This window comes from Pseudorasbora parva, chromosome 23 (genome assembly GCF_024679245.1).
Source record: "Pseudorasbora parva isolate DD20220531a chromosome 23, ASM2467924v1, whole genome shotgun sequence".
Taxonomy (NCBI): domain Eukaryota; kingdom Metazoa; phylum Chordata; class Actinopteri; order Cypriniformes; family Gobionidae; genus Pseudorasbora; species Pseudorasbora parva.
Window position 1 is genome coordinate 1,138,890 of NC_090194.1, and position 12,574 is coordinate 1,151,463.

General features: G+C 42.2%; 1 protein-coding gene across 8 annotated transcripts in view; it reads right to left on the reverse strand.

The window, feature by feature from the left end:
- Positions 1–12,574, reverse strand: part of fryb (furry homolog b (Drosophila)) — a 137,659-nt gene that overhangs the window by 61,237 nt on the left and 63,848 nt on the right. For all 8 annotated transcript variants that reach the window (XM_067433917.1, XM_067433916.1, XM_067433921.1 and 5 more), the window contains 9 exons: positions 10,321–10,506; positions 8,258–8,344; positions 7,209–7,468; positions 6,742–6,931; positions 5,516–5,640; positions 3,801–3,858; positions 3,511–3,602; positions 3,230–3,402; positions 286–446 (listed from right to left, as the gene is read on the reverse strand). In XM_067433917.1, coding sequence (XP_067290018.1) covers positions 286–446; positions 3,230–3,402; positions 3,511–3,602; positions 3,801–3,858; positions 5,516–5,640; positions 6,742–6,931; positions 7,209–7,468; positions 8,258–8,344; positions 10,321–10,506 — 1,332 coding nt within the window. The remainder of the gene's footprint in view (positions 1–285; positions 447–3,229; positions 3,403–3,510; positions 3,603–3,800; positions 3,859–5,515; positions 5,641–6,741; positions 6,932–7,208; positions 7,469–8,257; positions 8,345–10,320; positions 10,507–12,574) is intronic.

Below are 12,574 nucleotides of genomic sequence, written 5' to 3' on the forward strand. Positions count from 1 at the left end.
GGAGGATTATTATTCTGGACACCGCACAGCTCAGAAATCATATTAGAGCGGAATATTCAACATTTCAGGGTATCACGCAAGAGGCAAAAATAGGCGTAAAATATCTAAAATATTTTACTATAATGCATATTTTCTTAATCGGGGCTCACTGAGGTATCACTGAGAGTTTATTGAGGATGACGGGTCGATTACACAAGAATATGAATATTTGAAGGATCAGAGTCGTCGTGCTGGAGATGGGTTTAAAGTGCCTTTATGGTGAAGAGACATCAGTCCCAGGTTTACCTTCAGAGCACAGTACTGGTAGCGTGTGATCTGGTGGTTGCGGTCACTGTAGCGGTCCAGCGGTGTGAACATGACACTGAAGGGTCCGGCCCATTGGCTGAAGAGGATGAAGAGGTGATGCCTCAAACTCTGCTGAGGGAACAATAACCGCCGGTTGTGCACTAAAGAGAAAAACACAAACAACACTTGAGGAGTTAACATGCTCTGATGCCTCACGCAGGAATTACTCTTAGAGTGTAGAACGTGTTACGTTTATTTAAAAAATACAGTAAAAACTGTAATATTGTGAAATATTATTACAATGTAAAATAACCATTTTCTATGTGATTATATAGTAAAGTGTAAGCCTGACGTGGTAAATTCTGGTCAAAATATGAGACTGATGATCCACTGCACTGCAAAAAATGCTGTTCTTCCTCAGTATTTTTGTCTTGTTTCTAGTCCAAACATTTAAAAATTCTTAAAACAAGAAGTATTTACTAGACAAGCAAAAGTAATTGTCTTGTTTTGGGGAAAATAACTCAAAATGAAGAGAGTTTTTGCTTAAAATAAGATAAATAATCTGCCAATGGGGTGAGAAAAATAATCTTGTTTTCTGTTTGAATTAAGATTATTTTTCTCACCCCATTGGCAGATTATTTATCTTATTTTAAGCAAAAACTCTCTTCATTTTGAGTTATTTTCCCCAAAACAAGACAATAATTTTTACTTGTCTAGTAAATTTTTCTTAATGTAAGAATTTTTAGATATTTTGACTAGAAACAAGACAAAAATACTAAGTAAGAAAAGCATTTTTTTGCAGTGTGAGATGTGATTGTGGGGTGTGTTTCAACCGAACCAGGAAAGACCTCGATTGGACAGACCTACAACCAATCAGAGCGAGGCATAACGTTAGTTTTCAAATGTCAACAGAGCTCAACTGCACTGTGTTGCCAAGTCTGCGTTTTTTTCCGCGAGTTGTTTTCCATGTCCGCGGGTTGAATCGACCAAAATTATGGGATATATAGACCCAGGAATGCCAATTTTAGCAGGCAACCTTGCCAAAAGAACACACATTTTAACCCCAAACGCCATTTTTTTCTTCTGGAGAACCCCCCTGAGAAGCTATTGGGCTTGTTTAGGGCTAGTAGTTGGCGGGTTTTGTTGTTAAAACTTGGCAACCCTGTCTGCACGCACGCTGGAATAAACGATCTTTGCCGGTGTTGTAAAAATAAATAAAAATGAAAGGATACACTGAGAACTTACCAATTTTTTTCTGTTATTAAATCACTATTAATCGCACCAAACATTAAAGATTTACTATATTTTATGTTGTAATACATTTACATTAAATTCAAAACCATGTCATCAAATCACGCCTTTGTTTTGAATAGTCGATGGAAAACTTACATAGTGCACTTTTAACTATAACCACACTAGAGTATAATTGAAAGCTGTCGATTTTAACAATTAATAGGCTTTGAAAAATATCAACAACATTTAATTTAAGTGAACTGAACACAATCTTTACATAAACCCATTATAATAAATGTTATATTTAGCTGTGCCTTTAATTTATCAGGGTTTTTTTTTAAACCTGCCCTGCCAAAATGCACAAAATGATTGTTTTTGACCCTTGTAAATGGTGCTTTAATTTAGTTTTGTTTTTCATCTTATGACAGCACTAGTATAATAAATATTAAATTATAATTATTTTAATTTATAATACAATTTTGATTGAATCAACTACATTAGATTACACAGAGAGAGAAAAGGATACGTTTTTACGAGAAACATAAGTGTCAGATCAAGTAGAAATAGCAGTTTGAAGCATCATCTGTGTACATTTGTCCGTTTACTTTGTAAATGTATGAAATGCTAATATTTATGCCATATTTTACAGGATGTGTAATCACAAGCAGCCTTTGATTTGCGATCTGCCCGTAACGCCGGGCGTTTGGTGGGCTGTGTGTGTGTGTGTGTGTTGAGCTTTTCTCGGTCAGTCAGCACGTATTAATCCGAGCCAGCTCTGCTCTATTCATAGCTCTGCTCCGGGGCCTTTAGTAAGTGACTCACTCAGTGTTAGAGCCTATTGAGCCTTTGAAATATGACACATGTTTGGATAACCTTACACACCAAGACCTGAGTTTCAATGGCTCTATTATCAAATAAGCTCTAAGGTCCTCACTGCAGAACACAAGATCCAGGGGGCGTGGCTGGATCCAGATCCAACTCCTCCCACTCCCTTCGTCAGATGAACCAGCATGTTTGTGAAGTAGCAGCTGTGGTCGATGGTCGACGGTTGCCCATGTTAAGTAAATGCAATACTGCAATACTTCAGTCACAAACATTTTTATAATAACATGCATCAGTGTCGGAAAAAACACAATTTCTACTTAAAGTAGACAGATAACTTGATTTAATATTACTCTGAAATATGTACAAGTGCCTATTTATTAATCTACTTAAGTCAAGGTGCATGTGGACTACTGAGAGTGAAATCAAAAAGAATACACTTTTTAAGAAAAGTGTTTAAGAAAAGTTCTTTTTAAGAAATATTTATTATTACATGTAACAAGGAACTGTGTTTTGAGGCTATGCTTTGCAATAAAAGCAAACGTTTCCCCAAATACAAATATTTTAATAAAATACTTGGGTATTGCCCACCACTGTACGTAATTATCGGTGCACATTCACACAATGTACAAACTACAGTGTTTGTAACCATTATTAAAATGATTAGGTTTGTTTTTTCATCAAAAGAATAACCTTCTTTAGTCCTGACTCTAGAGCAACAACAAAAGTAATTATGACGTGGAATCTGTCGACCAATCAAAATGCAGTGGGAGGAGTTCTGGTTCTAGCTCCGCCCCCCTGGATCTCGTATTATATCCGCTAGAACATCTCATTTGGTATTCAGAAGTAATGGGAATGATCTTTGAGATGCTAATGTGGAAGACGTTACCTGGAACACACTGGATGAGGTTGGCCACCATCCCACTGAAATGAGCTCTCATGTCTTTCAAAATGTCCAGCTCTTTGTCGTTCTCTGCTTCTAAGAGCATCCGGGTCAGATCAACATACTCCAGGAAAAGAGCTCCGAGAGCCAGGGAATCTCGCTCCAAAGCCCCATTAGTACTGCAGGGAAGAGACGAACACAGACTTTCTCTTTAATTCAACAGAGCTCACAAACTCGCAAAAGATCGCTTTGAAAGGTTAAACTTCATAAGTCCATAAAATCTTCACCTGTCACTGATGACCCCCGAGTCGGCGAGAAGCTCAAAGATACGCAGCAGCTGCAGCCGGAGCAGATCTCTCCGCTCTCTCCGCTTCTTATTCTACACACACACAGAGAGAGAGAGAGAGAGAGAGAGAGAGAGAGAGAGAGAGAGAGAGAGAGAGAGAGAGAGAGAGAGAGAGAGAGAGAGAGAGAGAGAGAGAGAGAGAGAGAGAGAGAGAGAGAGAGAGAGAGAGACATGTCAATCTAAAAATGTAAATCTTCCTGTAAATCCTACACATGATGTCCGAGCTCTCACCTCAGGCCTCCTCTCCAGAGCTTCTTTCATTAGAGGATGGAGTTCTTCCACCAGCTCCCTAATCAAACACACACGAGAAAAACACATGAGATTTAGTTTTAGTAATTTTATTGCGTGCATTTGTGATTTGTATTAAATTTTAAAAATTATTTTTAGCTATTTTTTACTATTTGTTATTTTAAGTATTTTTTTTTTACTTCAACTTATTTTTTCAGTTAGTTGCCAAGGCAAAACATTTTTGTGTATATATTCATCTAATATTTATACTTTTTCTTCCAGCCTTTTCCCAATTACAGAAAATGACTTTAATAGTTTTAGTTAACAATAACAGCTTCAGCGATCCAGATCCTGATCCTGTAGACATTGGTCTGTTCCTTAAGCCCCTTTCACACTGCACGTCGGACCCACAATATTCCCGGAACATTGCCGGGTCGCCTTCTGTGTGAAAGCACCACGTCCCGGCATTGATTACCGAATTCGACCCGGGTCGGGGACCTAGTAATATTGCGGTATTCGACCCGGGACGAGCGCTGTGTGAACAAAAGCCGAAACTAATGCCGCAGCGTGTGCGTAGTTATTGTGCGACTCCTAGAGCTTGTTTCTTCAATAACACAACCCTGCAGTGCCAGAAGAGCTCGTCGGTGTTTTAAACGCAGAGAGTGTTCGGATACAAAAGAAACTAAAATTAAACACGCAGAAATGAGCGCAAACTGGACACAAGTCGAGACCACGGAGCTCCTTACTATCCGCGCTGAAGCGGAGATCGCTCGCCGTTATACGTCACATCTGGATGTCACACGTCAACTCGACCCGGGACCGTTACGGGTTGTGTGTGAAAGCGCTCATATTACGGTATTTCACTGGCAGTGTGAATGGACCAAATCTAGCGGCCCGGGAACAAATGCCGGGTCACATTATCCGTGTATTTGCCGGAATTGCAGTGTGAAAGGAGCTTATGTAACGGCACACATCAGGCATCTCTGCCATTTTGACTGACATGTTTCATTCGCTGCTGTCAAACACCTCACACTCTTCAAGGCTCCCTCACGGTTTGTGGCAAAAGTGCGTTGATATATCTGCTTTAAAACTCAACAATCCAGGAAATATATGCTGAATAGCTCATTAAAGGGATAGTTCACCCAAAAATTAATCATCTGTCATTAATTCCTCATGTCGTTCCAAACCCGTCAGACCTTCGTTCATCTTCAGACACAGATGAAGATATTTCGGATGAACTCCCAGAGCTCTCTACATCAGAACGCCAGCTCATTATTGGTCAGCTCCTGCGTCACATGAACAGCATCAGCCAATAATGAGCCGGCGTTCTGATGTAGAGCCCGGAAGCTCTGCACTGTTTACTGAGTCAACAGCGTAAGAGACTGACACAGACGAGAAGAGATTGATGAATAAAGTCATTATGTTTGTATGTTTTTGCGCACTAAAGTATTCTCATCTCTTTATGACATCAAGGCTGAACCACTGGAGTCACATGACTATTGTAACGATGTCTTTACTTCCTGTCTGGAGCTTGAAAGTGGGCGTTGCTGTCTATGGAGGGGTCAGAGAGCTCAGAGTTCATCAGAAATATCTTCATCAGTGTCTGAAGATGAACGAAGGTCTGACGGGTTTGGACCGACATGAGGAATTAATGACAGAATTTTCATGTTTGGGTGAACTGACCCTTTCAGTGAGAAAAGGTTTATTAAAAACAATACCTGAACACAAGGGAGTTTGTTCGGCCAAAGCCGAGCACCAGCGACTCTGTGATCTCCAAACTCTCCGACCTCATGAGAGGAACCAGCTGTTTTAGGAGCCATGCCACTGATGGCGTGCCGATCACCTGATCAGAAAAACACATGAATAATAATAATAATAATAAGTTACATTTATATAGTGTTTTTCTGGGTACTCAAAGCGCTTTACATATAGAAGGGGGAATCTCCTCAACCACCACCAGTGTGCAGCACCACCTGGATGATGCGACGGCAGCCATATTGCGTCAGAACGCTCCCCACACACCAGCTGATTGGTGCAGAGGAGACAGAGTGATGAAGCCAATCAGGAGAGGGGGATGATTAGGAGGCCACGATGGACAGGGGCCAGTGGGCAAATTTGGCCAGGATGCCGGGGTTACACCCCTACTCTTTATCGAAGGACATCCTGGGATTTTTAACGACCACAGAGAGTTGGGACCTCGGTTTAACGTCTCATCCGAAGGACGGCGCTCTTTGACGGTACAGTGTCCCCATCACTATACTGGGGTGTTAGGACCCACACAGACCACAGGGTGAGCGCCCCCTGCTGGCCTCACTAACACCATCACTATACTGGGGTGTTAGGACCCACACAGACCACAGGGTGAGCGCCCCCTGCTGGCCTCACTAACACCATCACTATACTGGGGCGTTAGGACCCACACAGACCACAGGGTGAGCGCCCCCTGCTGGCCTCACTAACACCATCACTATACTGGGGCGTTAGGACCCCCACAGACCCCAGGGTGAGCGCCCCCTGCTGGCCTCACTAACACCATCACTATACTGGGGTGTTAGGACCCACACAGACCACAGGGTGAGCGCCCCCTGCTGGCCTCACTAACACCATCACTATACTGGGGCGTTAGGACCCCCACAGACCCCAGGGTGAGCGCCCCCTGCTGGCCTCACTAACACCATCACTATACTGGGGTGTTAGGACCCACACAGACCACAGGGTGAGCGCCCCCTGCTGGCCTCACTAACACCATCACTATACTGGGGTGTTAGGACCCACACAGACCACAGGGTGAGCGCCCCCTGCTGGCCTCACTAACACCTCTACCAGCAGCTCCTGGTTTTCCCAGTTGGTCTCCCATCCAGGTACTGACCAGGCTCAACCCTGCTTGACAAAAACTCTTCACAGTTCTTTTATTCACCACTGTACTACATTCGCAACAACGCACCTTGTTGTCATACGTGACGCTGCCATCCGGCGTGGTGGCCATGATCTCAGGTGTGGAGGCCCTCAGGTGACCCGGACTCATGATGCTGGGTTTGGCAACGCCGAGGCACATTATCAGGTAATTCCTCCACAGCGTCACATAGCCATCGGCCGGGCCTGGCGTGCTGGTCTTTTTGGCGTAAACAGGACTGCTGCAAATGAGCACCAGAGGAGTTTTTTACACTGTTAAAGACTTGGATTCAGATTATTTTGCCTGTTTTAAGCAAAAACTCACTTTATTTTGATTTTATTTTCAACAACAAAAAAATATGTAGTTTTACTGATCTAGTAAATACATCTTGATATAAGAATTGTTAGATATTTAGACTAGAAACAAGACAAAATTACTGAGTAAGAAGAGCATTTTTTGCAGTGCAGGCAGTCAAGATTTCACCCCCCCCTTTAAGAGTAAATGCTCGAAAGACTCACTTTGGGTCCACCAGTGGCATAAGCAGCTGCAGGCGTGTGAAGGCATAAGGCCAGGCGTAGCTGAGGGCAGTGGGGCAGTGTTTGGGGAGGTGCTCCGGCCTGAGGAAACTATAGAGGCAGAGCACCCAAGGGTCCTTCACCGAATGGGCGAAGATCCACACGTGAGACGGGCTTTTCACATCATAGTGGCTGTTGACCAGCCGCGCGTTCCACTCCACCAGCCACTGCAGGTCCACGTGATGGCTCATGGGCAGGGTGGCCTTCACACAACACAGACTTTAATAGCATGCATGTGAGTTATAATACTTAAAGGGTTAGTTCAGCCAGAAATGTGCATTGTGTGATTAATTCCTCCTGTGGTTGGCCAGCCGTCAGACCTCCGCTCATCTTCACACACAGATGAAGATATTAGTGTTGAAATCCGATGGCTCAAAAAGGCCTTCATTGACACCAATGTCATTTCCTCTCTCAAGACCCATAAAGGCACTAAAGACGTCGTTACAAAGCCCATCTCACTACAGCGGCTCTACAATCATTGATGAAGAGGCCAGAATAGAGTTAGTGCGGGAAAACACTAAATAACGACTTATATAGTGATGGCCGATTTCAGAACAAAGCTTCGAACCGTTATGAGTCAGTGAATCGATTCATGATTCGGATCACGTGTCAAACTGCTGAAATCACGAGACTATGGCGATCCGAATCATGAATCGATTGACTGTAGAGCCAATGATTGTAGAGCTGCTGTAGTGAGATGGGCTTTGTAACGACGTCTTTAGTGCCTTTATGGGTCTTGAGAGAGGAAATGACATTGGTGTCAATGAAGGCCTTTTTGAGCCATCGGATTTCAACACTAATATCTTCATCTGTGTGTGAAGATGAGCGGAGGTCTGACGGCTGGCCAACCACAGGAGGAATTAATCACACTATTTACATTTCTGGCTGAACTAACCCTTTAATTTGGACATTTGGCAGATGAATTCTATAAAACCCTCAATTGTATGCAAGTTGAGGTCAGAGAACGACACATTATGGATAAACAAACTTACAGAGTCAGAGACCGCTACATGGACGAAACTCTCCAGCACGCTGGGGGCAAGTTGGTCCATAACCTCGATCATAGACTTATCGTCATCCTGAGAGCAGAAACACATCACAGTTACAAGGCTTATGTTGAATAATGTCACACCAGACACAAGGGTTAACCGCGAGTGATTTACATGTCAAGTCAATGCCTTAATATAATATAATATAATATAATATAATATAATATAATATAATATAATATAATATAATATAATATATATACAGTGGGTAGGGAAAGTATTCAGACCCCCTTAAATGTTTCACTCTTTGTTATATTGCAGTCATTTGCTAAAATCCTTTAAGGTCATTTTTTTCTCATTAATGTACACACAGCACCTCATATTGACAGAAAAACACCGAATTGTTGACATTTTCACAGATTTATTAAAAAAGAAACACTGAAATATCACATGGTCCTCAGTATTCAGACCCTTTGCTGTGACACTCATATATTTAACTCAGGTGCTGTCCATTTCTTCTGCTCATCCTTGAGATGGTTCTACACCTTCATTTGAGTCCAGCTGTGTTTGATTATACTGATGGGACTTGATTAGGAAAGCCACACACCTATCTATATAAGACTTTACAGCTCACAGTGCATGTCAGAGCAAATGAGAATCATGAGGTCAAAGGAACTGCCTGAAGAGCTCAGAGACAGAATTGTGGCAAGGCAGAGATCTGGCCATCGTTAAAAAAACATTTCTGCTGCACTTAAGGCTCCTAAGAGCACAGTGGCCTCCATAATCCTTCACTGGAAGACGTTTGGGACGACCAGAACCCTTCCTAGAGCTGGCCGTCCGGCCAAACTGAGCTATCGGGGAGAACAGCCTTGGTGAGAGAGGTAAAGAAGAACCCAAAGATCACTGTGGCTGAGCTCCAGAGATGCAGAGATGGGAGAAAGTTGTAGAAAGTCAACCATCACTGCAGCCCTCCACCAGTCGGGGCTTTATGGCAGAATGGCCGACGGAAGCCTCTCCTCAGAGTGAGACACATGAAAGTTTGCTAATAAACACCTGAAGGACTCCAAGATGGTGAGAAATAAGATTCTCTGGTCTGATGAGACCAAGATATAACTTTTTGGCCCTAATTCTAAGCGGTATGTGTGGTGAAAAATATCACCTGTCCAATACAGTCCCAACAGTGAAGCATGGTGGTGGCAGCATAATGCTGTGGGGGTGTTTTTCAGCTGCAGGGAAAGGACAACTGGTTGCAATAGAGGGAAAGATGAATGTGGCCAAGTACAGGGATATCTGGACAAAAACCTTCTCCAGAGTGCTCAAAACCTCAGACTGGGCCGAAGGTTCACTTTCCAACAAGACAATGACCCAAAGCAAACAGCTAAAATAACGGAGGAGTGGCTTCACAACAACTCCGTGACTGTTCTTGAATGGCCCAGCCAGAGCCCTGACTTGACCCAATTGAGCATCTCTGACGAGACCTGAAAATTGCTGTCCACCAACATTTACCATCCAACCTGACAGAACTGGAGAGGATCTGCAGGAGGAATGGCAGAGGATCCCCAAATCCAGCTGTGAAAAAACTTGTTGCATCTTTCCCAAAAAGACTCATGGCTGTATTAGATCAAAAGGCTACTTCTACTAAATACTGAGCAAAGGGTCTGAATACTTAGGACTATGTGATATTTAAGTTTTCCTTTTTTAATAAATCTGCAAAACTGTCAACAATTCTGTGTTTTTCTGTCAATAAGGGGTGCTGTGTGTACATTAATGAGAAAAAAAAGAACTTAAATGATTTAAGCAAATGGCTGCAATATAACAAAGAGTGTTTAATTTAATGGGGTGTGAATACTTTCCGTACCCACTATATATATATATATATATATATATATATATATATATATATATATATATATATATATATATATATATATATATATATATATATATATATATATATATATATTATGTCTTTTCTATTCTAGCTTGCTTTACTCTAGCATGTTCTGTGTAATTCTGTTTGTGTTGTTTTTGTGTCCTGCTCCGCTACAGACCCGCATCGGTCTCACCTCAGCTTGTCCGATGGTTGTGAACAGGCAGCGAATCTCTCTGAGGACGGACACGGCCAGTTTGCGTGTGCTGGTCTGGCAGGAGCAGAGCAGCAGCAGAGCCAGACCCTCCACAGCATGCAGAACCGCGGAGTGAGGACTGCGCTCGGGCGGCAATCTGGAGCTCCCGCTGCTGTGGGTTCCCATCTGAGAACAACGCACACACACACACACACACACACACATACACACACACACACACACACACACACACACACACACACACACACACACACACACACACACACACACACACACACATATGAGCACACCGCTCCCAAGAACCACTTACAGTGGATAACTGGGTTATCAAATAAGCAGTAAAAATGCTATTTTTGTAGCATTTTGTAGCGTGAAGTCTGAAGTTTGGATATAAGAAGTGGATATAAGAATAATATAAGAAGTAACTAACTTTGCAAATTCTTTCACTATGTACATTTTTACTGTGGTGTGACATAGAAAGAATGGCCTCACTTTATATTAGGTGGCCTTAAGTACTGTGTGCTTACATCAAAAAATGAGTACAATGTACTTACTGTGTTCAAATTGTGTTGCAGAGCACTTTTGCTGATATTGAGGTGGATACGGGTAGAGTCAGGGACAGGTGTGGTGTGTGTGTGAGTTTAAGGGTAGAGTTAGGGACAGGTGTGGTGTGTGTGTGAGTTTAAGGGTAGAGTCAGGGACAGGTGTGGTGTGTGTGTGAGTTTAAGGGTAGAGTCAGGGACAGGTGTGGTGTGTGTGTGAGTTTAAGGGTAGAGTTAGGGACAGGTGTGGTGTGTGTGTGAGTTTAAGGGTAGAGTTAGGGACAGGTGTGGTGGGATGGGTAAGTTTAAGGGCAGGGTTAAGTGTAAGGGAATAAATAAATCTCATAAATAAACCCAAACTCAGCAGGCTACTCTCCTTACAGACATGAGAAATGTGTGTGTAGAAAGCTTGAAATTTCCACTTTTAACGAAACGATTCGAAACGAAAATATTTAGTTAAGCAAAAGTGCGGTGTTGATGAGCAGCTCATGACTTCAGACGCTGCGCTCCATCACTGCACGAGCTGCGAGTTTAACACACATTTTTACACTAATCCTGACTTCTGCAACTTTGTACACATTTGTTTCTTAGTTCTAGTATTAGTTCTTACTTTGCTAAAAACATGTAATATTTCTGATTATGGCATAGCTTTGTGCCCACCCAATTAGACTAATAAAGTAATGATTAAAAAACACAAATCTAGGGACCTCTGGTGATTTGTAATAATTGCAGAGAGTGTCAGTGATCTTAATCCCGTGCGAATCGGCCATGTCTGTATTTTGTAAATTAAAAATTCCCTTGCAAATGGCCGACCATATTTCGCCGAACACCGAGATCCTGTAATAGTAGTCCCGTGCGAATCGACATCTCTGTGATTTGGCCAGGATTAGGCAGATCGGATAAAAGGTTTTTTTTTCTTTTCTGTGCGCATTTCTATCTTTATCTTTCACGGAGAATGGAGGCTCCGTAATAATGCGCACCGTTATGAATTCACGGATTATAATCTCACTTTAGAATGAGTATCATTTGGGAGCAAATTGCTTGAATGGTGTGTTTAATATTAAAATCAATAATATTCTTAATGAAAAACAGAACAGAACAGTACAATGACAAGCTCGCTTAAATGGGCGCTTTTACATTTAGCTTTGAAACTGAATCTTCCGCCGTATATCGTCAGTTTCTCACTCGTGATAAATAAATCTGACTCTTGCTCAGTTCATGGCATCTGTTCTCTTACTGAACGAAATTATGTTTATTACTATAGAATAATCAAAACAATATCGATGCCTGTTTATGATTTCATACAGCTATATCTATAACGAAAAAACATTTACAAGTCTTGACATCTTATCCGGGAGATAAGTTAGTAAATTCGTGTAAAATCACAGGCTTTGCGAATGTCGTGCGAATGTGCCACAAAACTCAGATATGGGAGTAATTTTTAAATCCCAGAGATCCCTGGATAATACTAAGGCTGTGTGTCCACCAAAGTGTTTTCAATTGTTTTCAATGAGAGCGCCGCGTTTTTACTCATGGCGCTGAGCGAATATTTCACGCTCAAGCACTCGCTGTTTTTTACTGGTTGGCAAGAGTTGAAGAATGTTCAACTTTGAGTAAAACACAGCGCTCATCACTGTCACTCTTCACCCAGCCGTCCAATCACAGTGGAGGAGGGGCGGGACAAATACAAC